At 38.7% G+C, this 21214-nt stretch overlaps 1 protein-coding gene and 1 pseudogene across 8 annotated transcripts in view; both read left to right on the top strand.

The window, feature by feature from the left end:
* PSD3 (pleckstrin and Sec7 domain containing 3) overlaps nucleotides 1–15586 on the top strand; it is a 577475-nt gene extending 561889 nt beyond the window's left edge. For all 8 annotated transcript variants that reach the window (XM_072763297.1, XM_072763299.1, XM_072763306.1 and 5 more), the window contains one exon: nucleotides 15233–15586. In XM_072763297.1, coding sequence (XP_072619398.1) covers nucleotides 15233–15565 — 333 coding nt within the window. In that variant the 3' untranslated portion in view covers nucleotides 15566–15586. The remainder of the gene's footprint in view (nucleotides 1–15232) is intronic.
* On the top strand, nucleotides 12220–12781 carry LOC112916279 (methylsterol monooxygenase 1 pseudogene; annotated as a pseudogene).
* Nucleotides 15587–21214: the final 5628 nt, after the last annotated feature.

Genomic DNA, 21214 nt, shown 5'->3' with positions numbered 1-21214 from the left:
GTGGTTTATGTATACAATGGAATATTACTCAGCCATTAGAAACGACAAATACCCACCATTTGCTTCAACGTGGATGGAACTGGAGGGTATTATGCTGAGGGAAGTAAGTCAATCGGAGAAGGACAAACATCGTATGTTCTCATTCATTTGGGGAATATAAATAATAGTGAAAGGGAATATAAGGGAAGGGAGAAGAAATGTGTGGGAAATATCAGAAAGGGAGACAGAACATAAAGACTCCTAACTCTGGGAAATGAACTAGCGGTGATGGAAGGGGAGGAGGGTGGGGGGTGGGGGTGAATGGGTGACGGGCACTGAGGGGGGCACTTGACGGGATGAGCACTGGGTGTTATTCTGTATGTTGGTAAATTGAACACCAATAAAAAATAAAAATTATTAAAAAAAATTAATCCTCTTAAATAAATATTGAATCCTACTGTACACCTGAAACTAATATAATGTTATAATGTCAATTATATCTCAATTTAGAAAAGAAACAAACATGAATCCTCATTGCCCAGTTGTCTGTTCAGGATCAGGAGTTTTATGTATCTTAGCATATTCTATTTATTGCAGAATTTAGTATTAAAAGATGAAACACTCATGAGAAGAAACTAAAACCCAGGGAAAATTAAGATAGGAAAGAACTATCAACTCTAAATAACGTCTCACCTCTACATTAATTCTATTCCACAGTACTGTGAGATTTAACAGTGGGACTGCTGACTCATGCAATTTTTACTGAAAAATTATAAGCCATGGTAAGTATTAGAGGTAGGCATATTTTTTTCTAATATCAGAAAAAAAATTCTGGATACTGTAGACTAGTGAGCTTGGTATTAATTCTAGGCATAGTTAAGAGAGAATAAGGATGCAACAATTACTACAAGCCAGCATGGATTCTCAAGGACAAATCATTTCAGACTATTTCCTATTTTGTAAGATTAAGTAGATTAGAAAATGTAGTAGACAAAATGAGCCATAACAAAGAATTTAATGTGGTCGTAAATATATCTGGGCAAAATGGTGAAATAATCGACATAATACAATTGGTGGGTGTGTAATCATTTGAATGGTGCTAAGATACCTCTCAACCTAGAAGAGCATGTCTAGTGTCCTTATGCAAAGCCTGCCTTTTGGCTCCAGCTGTCCAACATTTCAATTAATAACTTGACTAAAACTACAAAAAAAATGTGTTTATTAAAAGTGTGTATGTAAAAAAGCTGGGAGAAAATGATTTTACTAAAGGATAGAATCAAAATTCAAAAAAAAAAAAATCTCACGAGGCAGGGAAATGGGACAAATTAACAATGTGAAGTGTTAAAGTGTAAGTGTGTAAGATTTTACATATCAGTTATTAAAAAAAAAACCAACCATACAAGGTCAAGCTAAGACCTTCTGTTGCATAGTATAGCAAACACATAGGAAAGAAATTCTCCAGCTTTAATCCACAGCAAGCTCAAAACGAACAGTGATGTAGCCACCAAAAACACTGGTGCATACTTTGTGTGATATAAGTATGATTTCTAAAACAAGAAGGTGAGTCACTACACTAATGCTCTACACTAATGAGACTACACCAGGATAAATTGTCTTGAGACTTGAGATGTAAACAAACCAGAGAGTATGTAAAATTATCAGTCAGGATGGCAAAAATCATGAACAATGTAATGAGAAATGTAGCATATATGAACAGAGAACGGTTAATCCATGACAGAACTAAGGAATACTGATTTAAAAGTTAATGAATCTTATGTGGAAGGGAAATGAGAATTGTGCTATAGCAATCTAAGGGGTTTAACTAGGATTGATTATTGGAATCTACAAGAACTTAATAGAAGGAAGAGCTTTCCACACAAGGCTGGCCACAGCAGACAAATCACTTGCCAATAGAGTAGTTCAGATTTGGTCTGGCACCCATGTGGAAGGTTGTAATATTGAGAAATAAGTATAATTTTTTATAATTTTTTATAATTTTCAGGTGGGCAGTTGGATTGTAGTAACAATGACAGATAATATTATTATTTAAAATATCTATCGAGCACCTGGCCCTATGCCAGCTACTTAGCATAGATCCTCTCATTCAGTCTTTATGAAATTCTGTGATATAGCACTATTATTTCCCCCATTTTACAGATGAGAAAAAGCCTGCATCAGGTTCCATCTCTTCAGATATTTAGCATTTTAATACCTCAACAGCTTCTATCTTGATATACAGAAGTCAGAGTCAGTACCTTTCTTGTCAGCCTCCGTTTTGAGAAGCAATGACTCCATCACAGGTGTAGGAATCTCTGTGTATCTTTGGGAGGAGCTGGCAGTAAAAATAGTCTTTATAGCTCCATATGCCTGGATGCCACCCACAAAATTATGAATGAATTGATCTGGAATATGGAAATTTTAGAAGTTCCCTGGGTGATTCTATCATGCACCCAGGCTTGAGAACTACTTCCTTGGAGCTTGGCAACTTAGTAACATCCCCTTGGACATTTTGGGAAAAGTAGAATCTTAGGCCTCACCCCAGACCTGGTGAGTTAGGATTCTGCATTTAAATGATGTCCCCAGGTGTACATTAAAGCTTGAGAAACCCCGCTTTAGAGCAGTTCCCAAACTGTGGTCCTGAAGCAGCACTAGCAGCATCTCCTGAGAATTTCTTTAAAATACAAATTCTCCATCCTACCTTGGATCTACTGAGTCAGAAACTCTGGGGATGAAGCCCAGCCATATGTGCTTTATCAAGCCCTTCAGATGGAGCTGATGCCAACAAAGTTTGAGAACCATTGCTTTGTTAACTCACATGGCTACAGAAGCCTTCTGTACTCACAGAGGGCAACTGGTTGTTTCCTGCCATTATTGTGCATGATGCAGTGCTACCCATTCTGCCTTGTATCTCTTAGCTCTCCTCATAAAGAAGGGAGACCAGGCTTTGACCACTGTATTATGTGAAACGTGACCTGGATGTTGCTACTGAGCTGGCCAGAAGGCTTGCTTATACGTAGAAGTGAATGGGGAGCCCAGCACTCTCTTCTCTGTGTTAGGGGGCTTCCTACTGACCCATTGCATAGACCCTGCCTGAAGTATGTGCTTTGGGCTTGCCCTTCTGAAACAGCTCTTTCTGTCAATTCATTTGCCTACCCTTGCTTTAAGGACAATCTGCTGCTCCTTTTCTAGGTAAACTTTCCTGACTACAGATAGTTCTGTCCTAAGTTATAAGAATTTTGGGGGAAAAAAAACAATTTTGGCCACACTACCATAATTTGTGAGAGGCCTTTATGGCCTGGAAGAGTATATCCATGGAATTCTTAACTGGCAATCTCTCTAGAGTACAGTTGCTAGATAAAATATAAAATGCCCAACTACATTTCAATTGCAGATTAACAACAATGGCTTTTTAGCATATGCCCCATGCGATATTTGAGACATACTTATACTATGGAAAGTATATGTCGTTTATCTGAAAATCAAATGTTACTGAGTATTCTATATTTTATCTGGGAGTCCTCCCAGGGGGTCCCTTTACGTAGCATTTCCTTTGCTGGCCAAAAAGAGGATTTTGTCAATATCTTCAGGTTAATAAGATCCACAGAAGCTCATTTGTGCTGACAGACTCAGAGGATGGAAGGGTAAAGTCACATGTCAATCTTTTAAATGAGAATAAAAATAAAATCATAAAGTGACTTGGAATGTTGCTATTGTGGTAACAAACATTTTCCCCCTTAGGCATATCTACAAAGTATAATTTAGCTCCTCAAGGGCAGAAAAAAACACTCAACTTTGTGTGAAGTAATGTGCTATGTATGTGGCATCCCAAGAAGCTGCTCAATGAATATATTTTGGATGGAATCAAAATGAAAGGCATTATGTCTTCTAGGTCACCTTTCCTTTGAAGTCATTTGTGACACTTTTCCCTACTAAGGAGTGACTTTACAAACATAATTCACAGGGTCTTGGATGGACACCACACTATGTAGTGTTAAATGTACATGGCCTCACATGCTTATTTCTGTTCAGTAGAATAAATGGTTAATAACAGATATACTGGAATCCATAAGAGCTGCCTTTAACTCCACACCATGCACCTTACTGGTTGTGTGACCCTAGTCAAGTTACCTAATCTCTGTTCCTGTTTCCACATTTTTAAAATGTGAATAATAACACTCACTCATCAGGTTGTTATGGAGCTCAAATAAGACATTACATATAAACACTTAACACAGTATTTGGCCCTTAACAAACCCTTGTAATAATAGTAATATAAAATAATAATAATAGATAATATTAACTAACATTACCTTATTGATGGCATTAATTCCATTAATAGTAGTTGTCAGCTTGTTCCTCTGGCTTCTCGCCCAGGAAGAATTGTGTTTTTAGCATATATCTCAGCTCATCCACATTGTGTTGATTTTGTAATTTAACTCTTAGAAGAATTTTGGAGCAGGCTACTTTACTAATCCACAGTCTGCACATAAAGGTTAACAAGTATTTAGTACTACTATCAGCTACTTTTGATGATACTACTACTTTGATGATATCTACTACTAGTTATGATCTTGGTCCTCTAGAAAAGTATTGTTCAATATGATAGCCACCAATCACATGTGGAAATTTAAAATTCTGTTTTAGTTACCTGACCTACATATCACTAATATATAACATATATATACTGGGACACCTGGGTGGCTCAGTGGTTGAGCATCTGCCTTTGGTTCAGAGCATGATCCTGGAGTCCTGGGATCAAGTCCCATATTGAGTTCCCTGCGTGGAGCCTGCTTCTACCTCTGCCTATGTCTCTGCCTCTGTGTGTGTGTGTGTGTCTTTCATGAATAAATAAAATATTTTTTAAAGTAACATATATATAGCATATGTTATATGTGTTATATACACATCTCCATCATCTACTGGACAATACTGCTCTAGATGCATTTTTAAGCTGAGATTTTTCATGCACTTTACATAGCACATAACCATGAAAACATCTTTATGGATCAAGACTTAGGTACCAAAAATTGATTCATTCATTTAAGAAATATTTGTTCTGCCATGGAACCATGCTCAATAATAGCAGCAAACCATATATCCAAACATTACTTTAGCCCTTACATAAAAAGATAAGTATACTATCGCTAAATAGCCTCAGAAAAAAATTCCAATAAAAATAATATAAAGCATAACAGATCTAATTGAAATAAGTTAAGAACTAATGAAATTTACTGAAAAAATTGTGTAATTCAACCCAATGAGCAAGTCTGCTCTGAGTTTTTGTTTTTACTTCTTCCTTTGGAATATGGATCGCTATTCCTCTTCGTTTCCCTACAACTATTAAAAGAGGGGTGATAGAATGATCTCCCTGAATGTACTTCTCCAGTTTGTCTACTAGGAGATATGGAAGTGGGGCTACTCCATGCTAGGGTTGAGAACAACTTGCAGCCAGGTTGTGGAAAACTTTGAGAGGCAGTGTCTCCACCCTGCCTGGTTTTTGGGCAGTGTGATCTGTGGTTTGCCTCTCTGAACTTGATGTTTAGGTAATCTATGATTCCTAACCATAATAAGAGACATGCTCATGGACAGGGGTAGATGAACGCTCAGATGTGGGAATTTCAGCTCTACCTGAAAGCATCTACAGCCCATCTTTTCTTAGTATATTCTCCTCAAAGCCTAGCTAAATTCTAAATCTAAACAGTTGTAAATGCCCACTTGGATTTCCAATGTACCTAAAAGGCACTTGAATCAGGGAGGCTCAGTAAGTTTTTTGGAAAAAAATAATTGTGCTATTAACAATGATGACAATTGGAAAATGGGGGGACTCCCTCCCCCAGAAGAACAGCACAGATCCACACCACAGGAGTCCCTAAAATTTGAAGTTCTGAAAGTCACAAGTATGAGATAAAAAAGTTCAGATACAGGCAGGGTTAATGCAGGGTTCTGACCAAAACTAGGGACAAAAATGTGATGGATTGCTCTTCTGTGAGTCTCACTGAAGAGTGGGAGGTGAAAACTTTCAGATTGGGCTAGAGACTTGGGTGTGGCCATATTCATCTTGCTAATCATGGCTGAAAGCCTTCAGGGAGCAAAATAGCACCACTTAGCAGACTCCAGAGCTGCTTACCAAACCTTGTCTCCCCATGCACTGGAGGCACATTTTCACTAGGGCAAATCCACCTGAGAATCAGAGCAACAGGCCCTCTTCCAGAAGACCAGCAGAAAACAAATCACACAAAGTTTACTGCTCATGGAGAGTTATAGAGCTGTAAATCTTCAGCTGTATGGGAAAATATTATCTACCTACCTTTGTATTTTATTCTTCATTTTTTAATTATTATTTTTCACTCATTTTATTTTTAATTTTTTTCCTTTTTCATATTAATTTTATGTATACTTTATAAATTTTTTTAAAATAATTTTTATTGGTGTTCAATTTACCAACATACAGGATAACACCCAGTGCTCATCCCGTCAAGTGTCCCCCTCAGTGCCTGTCACCCATTCACCCCCATCCCCGCCCTCCTCCCCTTCCACCACGCCTAGTTCATTTCCCAGAGTTAGGAGTCTTTATGTTCTGTCTCCCTTTCTGATATTTCCCACACATTTCTTCTCCCTTCCTTTATATCCCCTTTCACTATTATTTATATTCCCCAAATGAATGAGAACATACACTGTTTGTCCTTCTCCGACTGACTTACTTCCCTCAGCATAATACCCTCCAGTTCCATCCACGTTGAAGCAAATGGTGGGTATTTGTCGTTTCTAATGGCTGAGTAATATTCCATTGTGTATACTTTATATTATTTTCATTTTTAACTTGCTTTCATTGTATTTTACTTTATCTATTTTTTTGTTGTTGTTTAATGGGATCTAGATTCTTTTAAAAGCAGACTATCTGGGCTTGAAAAAAAAGCATATAAGACACTACAGAACCCCTTACTGCAGAGATAAAAGAACTAAAATCTAGTCACGCTGAAGTTAAAAATGCTATCACTGAGATCCAGTCCTGAGTGGAGGCCCTAAAAATAAGGATGGGTGAAGCAGAGAAGTGAATCAGTGATATACAAGATAAAATTTTGGAAAATAATGAAACTGAAAAGAAGAGGGTAGGAAAGGTAATAGACCATGAAGGTAGATATAGGGATCTCAGGAACTTATTAAAGCATAATAATATATCTTAGGTATCCCAAAAGATGGAAAGAAAAAGGGGCAGAAGTTTTGTTGAGAAAATTTGAGTTGAAAAATTCCCTAAATGTGGAAAAACCTAGACATCCAAATCCAAGAAGCACAGAAAACTCCCATTAAACTCAAGAACCAACCATCACCAAAGCATAGCATAGTCAAATTCACAAAATACAAAGACAAGGAAAAAATCCTGAAAGGAACAACAGGGAAAAAGGTTTTGTTTTTTTTTTTTTAATTTTTTTTTTTTTAAATTTATGATAGTCACAGAGAGAGAGAGAGAGAGAGGCAGAGACACGGGCAGAAGGAGAAGCAGGCTCCATGCACCGGGAGCCCGATGTGGGATTCGATCCCGGGTCTCCAGGATCGCGCCCTGGGCCAAAGGCAGGCGCCAAACCGCTGCGCCACCCAGGGATCCCAAAATGTTCTTAACCTATAAGAGAAAATCAGGTTCACAGCATATCTGTCCACTGAAACCTGGCAGGTCAGAAAGAAGTGGAAAGAAATACTGAATGTGCTGAAAGGGAAAAATATGCAGCCAAGAACTTTTTATCCAACAAGTCTGTCATTCAGAATAGAAGAGATAGAGTTTCCCAGGCAAACAAAAACTAAAGGAATTTGTGATCACTAAACCAGCCATGCAAGAAATTTTAAAGGGGACTCTTTGAGTGGATTTAAAAAAAAAAATCTCCAAAAACAACAGACTAGAAAGGACCAGAGAATATCATCAGAAACACCAATTCTGTAGGTAACACAACAGCACTTAACCGATATTTTTCAATAATAACTCTAAATGTAAATGGACTAAATGCTCCAATCAAAAGTATTATCTTAATTCCAAAACCAAAGACCCCATTAAAAGGAGAATTACAGGCCAATATCCCTGATGAACATGGATGCGAAGATTCTCAACAAGATACTAGCTAATCAAATCCAACAGTACATTAAAAGAATTATTCACCACAATCAAATGGGATTTATTCCTTGGTGCAGGGGAGCTTCAATATTTGAAAGTCCATCAATGTGATACACCACATTAATAAGGATAGAAACACATGATCCTCTCAATAGATGCAAAAAAAAAAAGCATTTGACAAAGTACAGCATCCTTTCTTGATAAAAACTCTCAACAAAATAGCAATAGAGGGAACATACCTTGACATCACAAAGGCTGTATACAAAAGACCCACAGCTAATATCTCCCTCAATGGGGAAAAAAATGATAGCCTTTCCCTTACAGTCAGGAACAAGACAAAGATGTCCATTTTCACCATTACTGTTTAGCATAGTACTGGAAATCTTAGCCTCAGCAATCAGACAACAGAAACAAATACAAAGCATCCAAATTGGCAAGAAAAAAGTCAAACTTGCATTATTTGTAGGCAACAGAGAGTATATGTTGAAAACCTCAGAACCAAAAAATTGCTAGAACTGATACATGAATTTTAGCAAAGTTACAGGATATAAAATCAATGTTCAGGGGGCACCTGGGTGGCTCAGTTGCTTAAACATCTGCTTTTGGATCAGATCATGGTCTGGGGGGTCCTAGGATCGAGTCTGGCATCAGGGTCCCTGCTCCATGGGGAATCTGCTTCTCCCTCTGCCTCTGTCACTCTCTCTCTCTCTGTCTCTCTCTCTCTCATGAATAAATAAAAGTTTTAAAAAGTCAATGTGCAGAAATCTGTTGTATTTCTTTGCACCTATAACAAAGCAGCAGAAAAAGAAATCAAGGAACTGATTCCATTTACAAAGGCACCAAAAACAATAAGATACCTGGGAATAAACCTAATAAAGAGGTAAGAGATGTATACTTGGAAAACTATAGAACACTTATGAAGGAAATTGAATAGGACACAAAGAAATGGAAAAGCATTCCATGTTCATGGGTTGGAAGAACAAACACTGTTAAAATGTCTATACTACCCAAAGCAATCTATACATTTAATAAAATTCCTATCAAAAAACCACCAGCAATTTTCACAAACAACCCTGAAATTTATATGGAACCACAAAAGACTCTGAATAGCCAAAGCAATTTTGAAAAAGAAAAACAAAATTGGAGACCTCATGATTCTGGATTTCAAGCTATATTACAAAGCTGTGATCATCAAGGCAGTATGGTAATGACCCAAAAACAGATACCTAGATGGGCACTGAGGGAGGCACTTCACGAGATGAGCACTGGGTGTTATAGTATATGTTGGCATATCAAACTCCAATAAAGGGGAAAGGAGAAAAAATAAGTGGGAAATATCAGAAAGGGAGACAGAACATGGAAGACTCCTAACTCTGGGAAACGAACTGGGGGTGGTGGAAGAGGAGGAGGGCGAGGGGTGGGGGTGACTGGGTGGCAGGCACTGAGGTGGGCACTTGATGGGATGAGCACTGGGTGTTATTCTGTATGTTGGCAAATTGAACACCAATAAAAAATAAATTTATTATTTAAAAAATATATTAAAAAACAACAAAACAAAACAAAAAGAAAAACAGACACCTAGATCAATGCAACAGAATAGAGAACCTAGAAATGGACCCTCAACCCTGTGATCAACTAATTTTTGACAAAGTAGGAAAGAATATCCAGTGGAAAAAAAGTTTCTTCAACAAAGGTATTGGGAAAATTGTACAGCATGTGCAGAAGAATGAAACTGGACCACTTTCTTACACCATACAAAAAAATACATTCGAAATGGATGAAAGACCTAAATGTGAGACAGAAAACCCTTAAAAATCCTAGAGAAAAACACAGGCAGAAACCTCTTTGACCTTAACTGTAGCAATTTCTTATTAGGTCGCTGAAAACAAGGAAAACAAAAGCAAAAATGAACTATTGAGAGTTCAAACAATCAATAAAGCTGAAAAGCAGCCCATAGAATGGGATTTTTGCAAATGACAAATCCAATAAAAGGTTAGTAGTATTCAAAATCTATAAGGAACTTACCAAACTCAACAACCAAAAAAACAAATAATCCAGTTAAGAAATGAGCAGGAGATATGAATAGACATTTTTCCAAAGAAGACATCTAGATGGCTAACAGACCATCTAGATGAAACAGATGCTCAACTACATTCATTATCAGGGAAATACAAATCAAAACCATGATGAGAAACCTCTACATACCTGTCAGAATGGCTAAAATTAATAACATAAGAAACAGCAGGTTTGGGTGAGGATGCAGAGAAAGAGGAACTCTCTTGCACTGTTGGGGTGCAGCTACTCAAGAGAACAGTATATAAGTTCCTCAAAAAGTTAAAAATAGAACTTCCCTATGATTCAGCAATTGCATGACTGGGTATTAACCTGAATGATACAAAAATGCAGATTAAAATACATACATGCACTCTGATGTTTATAGCAGCATCAACAATAGCCAAACTATGGAGAGAGCCCAAATATCCATCAAGCGCAAATGTCCATTATATATATTATTTATTTATTTATTTATTTATTTATTTATTTTTATTTATGATAGTCACAGAGAGAGAGAGAGAGAGGCAGAGACATAGAGGGAGAAGTAGGCTCCATGCAGGGAGCCCGACGTGGGACTCGATCCCGGGTCTCCGGGATCACGCCCTGGGCCAAAGGCAGGCGCTAAACAGCTGCACCACCCAGGGATCCCTATATAGTATATCATATATCATATTCTATTCTATTTATTTATTTATTTTTAAAGATTTATTTTTTATGATAGAGAGAGAGATAGACAGGCAGAGGGAGAAGCAGGTTCCATGCCAGGAGCCCGACGGGGTACTTGATCCCGGGACTCCAGGACCTCACCCTGGGCCAAAGGCAGGCGGGAAACTGCTGAGCCACCCAGGGATCCCCTATATTTATATTTTATTTTATATAGCAATCTATTTTTTATATTATATATATAATAGAATATTACTCAGCCATAAAAAAGAATGAAATCTTGCCATTTTCAATCATGTAGATGGAGCTAGAGTATATTATACTAAGTGAAATAAGTCAGAGAAAGACGAATACCATATGATCTCCCTCATATGTGGACAGAAAGAAAGAAATTTAAGAAAGAAAACGGATGAACATATGTGAAGGGGGGAAGGAGAAATGGAAGCAAGCCCTAAGAGATTATTTTCTTTAGATTTTATTAATTTATTCATGAGAGACACAGAGAGAGAGGCAGAAACACAGGCAGAAGGAGAAGCAGGCTCCCTGTGGGGAGTCTGACGCAGGGTTTGATCCCAGGATCAAGCACTGAGCCACCCAGGTGCCCTGCCCTAAAAGACTCTTAATGATAGAGAATAAACTGTGGGTTAATGGAGGAACATGGATGGGAGATGGGCTAGACAGGTGTTGGGTATTAAAGAGGGTATTTGTGATGAGTACCGAGTATTGCATGTAAGTGATGAATCACTGAGTTCTACTCCAGAAACCAATATTGCACTGTATGTTAAGTAAAATTTAATTTTTAAAAATATGATGAAAATTGTTATTTACTGAAAAAAGTCTGTACAAAGCATTTAAATATATTATTTCAGTAAACCCCTACAAATAAATTGCCCCAGGTTACTCATAAGTGATAGTACCAGGATCCATGCTTATAACCACAAAGCTAACTACTTGTATTAGTTAGGGTCTAATGAGAAGAGAAAATGCACAGTAATTTGATCAAGGACAATTGAATGCCAAAAAAAAAAAAAAAAAAGAGTAGTATAAGAAAGGACTGAAATGGCTCAGCCAGAATTCTAAGGCTTTCTGCAGAGATTTGAAAAATGGCAACAAATGAAAGTATCAGCATCTTAGGTCAGCATCCTTGGCTGTGGAGTATGTAGATTCACTTTTACCTGAGAACCCTCTACAAGAACCATTTAAAAATGCTTGGAACTATATCTTGAATAATTACACAAAGTTCCAGATTGCAACATGGGGATTCTTGATAGTTCACAAAGTTCTTTATTTCTTGTTCTGTTTACCTGAATTTTTGTTTCAATTAATACCTTTCATGAAAAAGTACAAAATTCAAAAGGATAAACATGCGAAAACCAATGGAAATGTTTTAAAGTACTTCTCTTTAATCACTTTTGTATCCAGCTTCCTTTGATCTGTGGAACTTATTATTTTACAGAGTATTTTAATATACCTTATGATTGGGAAAGAATCAAGGTAGTATATGCTTTTGGCAAGATGCTTTGGCTGTGAGGTGATTGAGGATACCTGGCACTATTTCCTGCATAGGCTCTTGCATCACAAAAGAATATATAAATATATTCATAAAGATCATCATTAGTTTCAGGCTCCATTTGGAATGGAAGCTGAATATGCACATCCTTTGGAAACTCTGATTCTTGGAACTGGATTTTCCATTGGAATCATGCTTTTATGTGATCATGTCATTCTCCTTTGGGCATGGGTGACCATTAGTTTGATAGAAACTATTGATGTCCATTGTGGCTATGACATTCCCCTGAACCCTTTAAATCTGATCCCTTTCTATGCTGGTTCTCGGCATCATGATTTCCACCACATGAACTTTATCGGAAACTACGCTTCCACATTTACATGGTGGGATAGAATTTTCGGAACAGACTCTCAAATTTACTGCCTATAATGAAAAGATGAAGAAGATTTAGAAAAAGATGCAATAAATATCTCATCTCCACCATCCTGAAAGCACATGCCTTCCTGAATTGAAGCGAATAGCTAACCTTGCTTCTGTGGAGCAGAAATAAACATGTGTCTTGGCTGCTAAATGATACAAAGAACATTAACAACCTTTAATTATCTTCCTAGCGGGAACTTTTTCTACTTTTATGTAAAAAGTTATGTATGTGTAGAAATAAGTAAATCTATAACGAAGTATGATTTTTGTGAGGAGGTTGTAAAGGCCGTGTTGCTAACCTTACAGAAAGGTTCTAAGTAATGGAAGAAGTATCAGTCTGTCTTTCCCTCGTAACACCAGAGGCCTGAAGCTAAGACTGGTCTTTAAAATCTTATAAAGATATAGTGGCCATTTCAGTATCTCTTAGCAGGGTGTTGGCCTCATATTGAACTTTAAACATTTTCTAGAATTTGCCTAAACATCCAAGTATCATGGGTCGAACCTTATGGATCGACAGTGAGAGTGAGATGGCCAAATCCAGAATAGCCCGCCCCAAGAACTTCCACTCTGGTCCTGAGCTGACTGGTTTAGGGTGATTCTCCTTCTCTGAGAAGCCCTTTCAGACAGCAATGTGCTACTGGTATCTATAAATTAAGGAGTTTCCAAATTGTCATAAATGGGATATTTTAGTCTAAAGGTTTTTGGGTTACTTGAAATTGTTTTTAATTGAGCTTTATTTGTGCTATTTACCCTTTCATTTTTGTATATCAAGTTTTCATTATACTTTTATACTTAAAACTGTATCTTGAAACATTGTGAACTGACTTGCTGTATTTGCATTTTGAACAATTGAAATAAATGTGGGTTTTTTTTGGTCTGATTATCTGGTTTCCAATTTTGAACATCAGTAGTGATTTTTTTTATATCTTATTCTTATAAGGAAAAGTACAGAAGTCATTAGATCACTAAGTTTTGTAATAAAAGGAATAATTCTGCTTTTTTTTTTTAAAAAAAGGACTGAAATAATGAGTAAAGGGTAAGAAAAACACTAAAGAAAATAGGAGTACTAAATAAAAGGTGCAGCAACTACCAGTAAGGCTGAGAAAAAAGCACTCAAAGAAGAGTCCACATCTCCCCCAGGGCTGAAATCCAGATCTTGGAAAGGCATGGCTATACTCACTAAATGGTAGATAACTTGCCATGCCACTATGCCAGTAGAAGCTGTTGGGCATTTGCCCTCTAGAAATTGCTAGAAATCTATCCTCAAGTATGCCAGGGAAAGTATCTCATGGGAAGGTATTCTACTGGAGTCACTCTGCGAAAAAACTGCCCAAGGAGATGCAGGAAGAAGCTTCTGGCCATTGCAGTTTGCTGACCACTGTATACTTCAGGAACCTGGCACTGGAGAAGCTACTCAACCTGCAGGATCTGGATGCTGGGGACACTGCATCACTGAAATAGCTGAGTGCTGGGCAAGACAAGTTCACTGCATGAGCCATGCTTACTATAGGAACTAAGTGCTGGAAAAGATTCATGCTATGGAAATGAGCACAGGTGAAGCCACATCCACAGCAGGAGAGGCTTTGCAGGAGACTGCTGAATGGGCACTTCCAATCCAGAAAAACCCCCTCTACTAACAAAGCTTTTGTGCCAGCTGGCAAAGGAAACAGATTTCAAGGGCTCAGACCCACTTTTACAGAGCAGGCAATGAAGTATGAATTTAGACCTAGAGGCAATACATTGATAACTGGCATACTGCTGAGTCAAAAAAAAAAAAGTCTCCATATAAAGAAAACAATATCTGGATTCAAATCCTGCCTAATTTATTGGTGTATAGCTGCTCTTAATAAGTTTTTTAAATCGTTTGCATTTCCTTGGTATTGGTGGTGATCTCTCCTTTCTCATTCATGATTTTATTAATTTGAGTCTTTTCTCTCTTCTTTTTAATAAGGCTGGCTAATGGTTTATCTATCCTATTAATTCTTTCAAAGAACCAACTCCTGGTTCTGTTGATCTGTTCCACAGTTCTACTGGTCTCTATTTCATTCTTCCTCTGCTGTGTGTAGGATCTATTTGCTGTTTTTTCTCTAGCTCCTTAAGGTGCAAGGTTAGCTTTTGTATTTGAGGTCTTTCCAGTTTTTGGATGGATGCTTGTATTGTGATGTATTTCTCCCTCACGACTGCTTTTGCTGTATCCCAAAGATTTTGAACGGTTGTATCTTCATTCTCATTAGTTTCCATGAATCTTTTAAATTCTTCCCTAATTTCCTGGTTGACCCTTTCATCTTTTAGCAAGATGGTCCTTAACCTCCACGTGTTTGAAATCCTTCCAAACTTCTTCTTGTGATTTAGTTCTAGTTTCAAAGCATTATGGTCTGAAAATATGCAAGGGATGATCCCAATTTTTTGGTATCAGTTAAGACCTGATTTGTGACCCAAATCAGTTTTTGTAATAAAAGTTTTGTAATAAAAGGAATAATTCTGCTTTTTTTTTTTAAAAAAAGGACTATTCTGGAGAAAGTTCCATGTGCACTTCAGAAGAATGTGTATTAAAAGATACAGATGCAATGAAACGCCGGGACACCTGCACCCCGCTCTTTATAGCAGCAATTTCCACAATAGCCAAACTGTGGAAGGAGCCTCGGTGTCCATCGAAAGATGAATGGATGAAGAAGATGTGGTCTATGTATACAATGGAATATTACTCAGCCATTAGAAATGACAAATACCCACCATTTGCTTCAACGTGGATGGAACTGGAGGGTATTATGCTGAGTGAAATAAATCAGTTGGAGAAGGACAAACATTATATGTTCTCATTCATTTGGGGAATATAAAAAATAGTGAAAGGGAATAAAGGGAAAAGGAGAAAAAATAAGTGGGAAATATCAGAAAGTGATACAGAACATGGAAGACTCCTAACTCTGGGAAATGAACTAGGGGTGGTGGAAGGGGAGGTGGGCTGGGGGTGGGGGTGACTGGGTGATGGGCACTGAGGGGGGCACTTGATGGGATAAGCACTGGGTTGTTATTCTGTATGTTGACAAATTGAACACCAATAAAAAATAAATTTATTAAAAAGAAGAATGTGTATTCAGTTGCATTTGGATGTAAACTTCCTTTTTTTTTAAGATTTATTTATTTATTCATTCAGAGAGAGCGAGAGAGAGGCAGAGACACAGGCAGAGGGAGAAGCAGGCCCCATGCAGGAAGCCCGATGTGGGACTCAATCTCGGGTCTCCAGGATCACACCCCAGGCTGCAGGCAGCACTAAACCGCTGTGCCACCGGGGCTGCCCTGGATGTAAAGTTCTATAAATATCTGTGAAATCTGTCTGGTCCAGTGTATCATTGAAAGCTCTTGTTTCTTTGGAGATGTTGTGCTTAGAAGACCTGTCGATTGTAGAAAGTGCTATATTCAAGTCACCAAGTATAAGTATATTATTATCTAAGTATCTCTTAACTTTGGTTATTAATTGATTGATATACTTGGCAGCTCCCACATTTGGGGCATAAATATTCATGATTGTGATAGGTAGGTCCTCTTGTTGGATAGACCCTTTAAGTATGATACAGTGTCCCGCTTCATCTCTTAACAGTCTTTGGGATAAACTTTAATTTATCTGATAAAAGGATGGCAACTCCTGCTTTCTTTTGAGGACCATTTGAAAGGTAAATCGTTCTTCAACCTTTTATTTTCAGGCTGTAGCTGTCCTAACTTCTAAAATGAGTCTCTTGTGGACAGCAAATACATGGGTCTTGCTTTTTATCCAGTCTGAAGTCCTGCACCTTTTGATGGGGTCATTAAGCCCATTTACATTCAGAGTTACTATTGAAAGATATGAATTTAGTGTCATCATGATACCTATTCAGTCTCTGTTTTTGTGGATTGTTTCCTTGGACTTGCTCTTTCTTTTACAGAGTCCCCCTTAATGTTTCTTGCAGAGCTGGTTTTGTGGTCACATATTCTTTCAGTTTCTGCCTGTCTTGGAAGCTTTTTATCTCCACTTCTATTCTGAATGAGAGCCTTGCTGGATAAAGTATTCTTGGCTGCATGTTGTTCTCCTTTAGGACCCTGAATATATCCTGCCGGCCCTTTCTGGCCTGCCAGGTCTCTGTGGAGAGGTCTGCTGTTAATATAAGACTTATCCCCATATAAGTTAGGGATCTCTTGTCTCTTGCAGCTTTAAGGATCTTCTCTTTATCTTTGGAATTTGCAAGTTTCACTATTAAATGTCGAGGTGTTGAGCGGTTTTTATTGATTTTAGCGGGGGGGATCTCTCTATCTCCTGGATCTGAATGCCTGTTTCCCTTCCCACATTAGGGAAATTCTCAGCTATTATTTGTTCAAATACATTTTCTGGACCTCTGTCCCTTTTGGCACCCTCGGGAACCCCAATTAAACGTAGATTTTTCCTTCTGAGGCTGTCATTTATTTCCCTTAGTCTATCCTCATGATCTTTTAATTGTTTTTATCTTTTTTCCTCAGTTTCCTTCCTTGACATCAACTTGTCTTCTATGTCACTCACTCGTTCTTCTACCTCATTAACTCTCGTCGTTAGGACCTCCAGTTTGGATTGCATCTCCAATCATTTAACTGATTTTTAATTTCGGCCTGATTAGATCTAAATTCTGCAGTCATGAAGTCTCTTGAATCCTTTATGCTTTTTTTATAGCCACCAGTAGCTTTATAATTGTACTTCTGAACTGGCTTTCTGACATTGAATTGTATTCCAGATTTTGTAACTCTATGGGAGAGAGGACTGTTTCTGATTCTTTCTTTTGTGGTGAGTTTTTCCTTCTAGTCATTTTGCTCAGTACAAAGTGGTCAAAAACAAGTTGTACTGGAAAAAGGAGAAAAAAGAGAGAAAAAATAAAGAAAAAAGGGGAGGGGTAAACAAACAGAAAACAAAAAACAAGGAGGAGTATAATTTGATTCTATACTGTAAATCCCTCGACTTCCAGGGAACTTTCTAGCGCTCTTGGTCAAGAACTTACTTTTCCCCTGTCCTTCCAGCTGGTCTTCTGGGGGAGAGTCCTGCTGTTCTGATTCTCAGGTGTTTGCACCTGGGGGAGCTGCCCAGCACCCTGCCAGGTGCATGGCTCAGTGGGAGCTGTTTATCCTGTGAGGCCCCTGCTCAGTCCCAGGAACAAGGTGACACCAGGAGGAACAATAACAGTGGTGGTAGCCAGCTCTCCAGCTCTGGAGTCAGCTCCCGCAGTAACTTCCACAGTCTCCCAGTCTGCAGGTGTTGGATGCTTCGGGGGCGGGGGGCACTGATCTGCACAGCTCGGGGCCACATGGCAGCAGGAGCATCCTTGCTGCCCTCTGTCCTCTCGGCCTCCGCCTGTCCCGGGGGGACACAGGATCCTGGGCTGTGTCCCCCAGCGCCCTTGGCTCCCGGGCCTTCACAGCTGGAATTGCACTCCCAGGGCTTCGCAGCCCCCTCCTTGCAGAGCTGTCGCCTGAGCTGCTCCTGGGCCACAGAGCGCTGGCTCCAGCCCTTTAGGGAGCTGGGCCCAGGGTGCGTGGTGTGCTCTCCCCCCAGACGCACCTCCTCTGTTAGTGCTTCTGGGAGCCTGATGACATCCCTGCCTCTCCTAGGATCTTGCCCCAGCTCCCTGTGAGCGCCTTTCCATCTGGGAAGATTGGTAAACTCCTGCTTCTCTGGGACTGGGTTTTCCTGTCCTGGGAGCACTCGCCGCCAGGCCTTAGCCCAGCTCCTCGTGGGGGACCCCTCCCCCTTGGATGCTTTTTTATTTCTTTATTTTCTTTCCATATTCATACCTTGATAGAAGTATGAACTCTTCTCACTGTAGCATTCCAGCTGTCCTCTATAAATCTCAGGCCGTATTCAGGATGATTTTCAGGATGATTTGAAAGTTATCTAGGTAAGTTGGTGGGGACAGGTGACTTGGGGACCCTACTCTTCTGCCATCTAGCCCCTGCATGATCACAGCTCTGTAGTACAACTTGAAACCTGGCATTCTGATGCCCCTGGCTCTAGTTTTCTTTTTCAATATTCCCCTGGCTATTTGGGGTCTTTTCTGATTCCACACAAATCTTAAGATGATTTGTTCCAACTCTCCAAAGAAAGTCCATGGTATTTTGATAGGGATTGCATTAAATGTGTAAATTGCCCTGGGTAGCATGGACATTTTCACAATATTAATTCTGCCAATCCATGAGCATGGGATATTTTTCCATCTCTTTATGTCTTCCTCAATTTCTTTCAGAAGTGTTCTGTACTTTTTAGGGTATAGATCCTTTACCTCTTTGGTTGGGTTTATTCCTAGGTATTTTATGCTTTTGGGTGCAATTGTAAATGGGATTAACTCTTTAATTTCTCTTTCTTCAGTCTCATTGTTAGTGTATAGAAATGCCACTGATTTCTGGGCATTGATTTTGTGTCCTGACACACTACCAAATTGCTGTATGAGTTCTAGCAATCTTGGGGTGGAGTCTTTTGGGTTTTCTACGTAGAGTATCATGTCATTGGTGAAGAGGGAGAGTTTGACTTCTTCTTTGCCAATTTGAATGCCTTTAATGTCTTTTTGTTGTCTGATTGCTGAGGCTAGGACTTCCAGTACTATGTTGAATAGAAGTGGTGAGAGTGGACATCCCTGTCTTGTTCCTGATCTTAGGGGAAAGGCTCCCAGTGCTTCCCCATTAAGAATGATATTTTCGGGATCCCTGGGTGGCGCAGCGGTTTGGCGCCTGCCTTTGGCCCAGGGCGCGATCCTGGAGACCCGGGATCGAATCCCACATCGGGCTCCCTGCATGGAGCCTGCTTCTCCCTCTGCCTGTGTCTCTGCCTCTCTCTTTCTCTCTGTATGACTATCATAAATAAATAAAATTAAAAAAAAAAAAAAAAAGAATGATATTTTCTTGGGCTTTTCATAGATGGCTTTTAAGATATTGAGGAATGTTCCCTCTATCCCTACACTCTGAAGAGTTTTGGTCAGGAATGGATGCTGTATTTTGTGAAATGCTTTCTCTGCATCTATTGAGAGGCTCCTATGGTTCTTGGTTTTTCTCTTGTTGATGTGATCTCTCACGTTGATTGTATTATGAGTGATGAACCAGCCTTGCATCCGGGGGATAAATCCCATTTGGTCATGGTGAATAATCCTCTTAATATACTGTTGGATCCTATTGCTTAGTATCTATTGAGAATTTTTGCATCTGTGTTCATCAGGGATATTGGTCTATAATTCTCCTTTTTGGTGGGGTCTTTGTCTGGTTTTGGAATTAAAGAATTAGTTTGGATGTATTCCATCCTTTTCTCTCATTCAGAACAGCATTAGTAGAATTAGGTGTTATTTCTTCTTTAAATGTTTGGTAGAATTCCTCTGGGAAGCCATCTGGCCCTGGACTTTTGTGTCTTGAGAGGTTTTTGATGACTGCTTCAATTTCCTTCCCGGCTATTGCCCTGTTCAGGTTTTCTATTTCTTCCTGTTCCAATATTGGTAATTTGTAGGTTTCCAGGAATGCAACAATTTCTTCCATACTGTATGCCTAATTTGTGGCATATAGTTGCTCATAATAAGTTTTTTAAGTGTTTGTATTTCCTTGGTATTGGTTGTGATCTCTCCTCTTCCAGTCATGATTTTATTAAATCTAGCTGATTTGTCCATCTTATTAATTCTTTCAAATAACCAACTCCTCGTTTGTTGAGCTATTATGCAGTTCTTCTGGTCTCTATTTCATTGAGTTCTGCTCAAATCTTTATTATTTCTCTTCTCCTGCTTGGTTAGGCTTGATTTGCCATTCCTTCTCCAGTTCCTTTATGTGTAAGGCTATGTTGCATATTTGAGATTTTTCCCATTTTTTGAGGGATGCTTGTATTGAAGTGTATTTACTTCTTAGGACTGCCTTTGCTGTATCCCAAAGGTTTTGAACAGTTGTGTTCATTTTCATTAGTTTCCATGAGTCTTTTTAATTCTTCTCTAATTTCCTGGTTGACCCATTCATGTTTTAGTAGAATGGTCTTTAACCTCCATGTGTTTGAGTTTCTTCCAAATTTCTTCTTGTGATTTAGTTCTAATTTCAAAGAAATGGGATCTGAAAATATGAAGCAGACAATTTCAATATTTTGGTGTCAGTTGAGACCTGATTTATCAACTAGTCAGTCTCTCACATTCTCTTTTTTGTGAAGCGTCTCTCTGATTCTCTTCTATATGAACTCTAGAGCTGTCTCAATTTGTTTCAGATGCTTTTTTCCCTATTTACATGCAAATTAAAGTTTTAGTATGCTTTTATCCTGTAGAGGAAATCATACTGTAGGCATGTTTTTATTATTTTTTTATTTTTTTAATAATAAATTTATTTTTTATTGGTGTTCAATTTGCCAACATACAGAATAACACCCAGTGCTCATCCCGTCAAGTGCCCCCCTCAGTGCCTGTCACCCATTCACCCCCACCCCCCGCCCTCCTCCCCTTCCACCATCCCTAGTTCATTTCCCAGAGTTAGGAGTCTTCATG

The sequence above is a fragment of the Vulpes vulpes genome, chromosome 7, assembly GCF_048418805.1.
Source record: "Vulpes vulpes isolate BD-2025 chromosome 7, VulVul3, whole genome shotgun sequence".
NCBI lineage: Eukaryota > Metazoa > Chordata > Mammalia > Carnivora > Canidae > Vulpes > Vulpes vulpes.
This window is presented reverse-complemented; position numbering and strand designations above follow the sequence as displayed.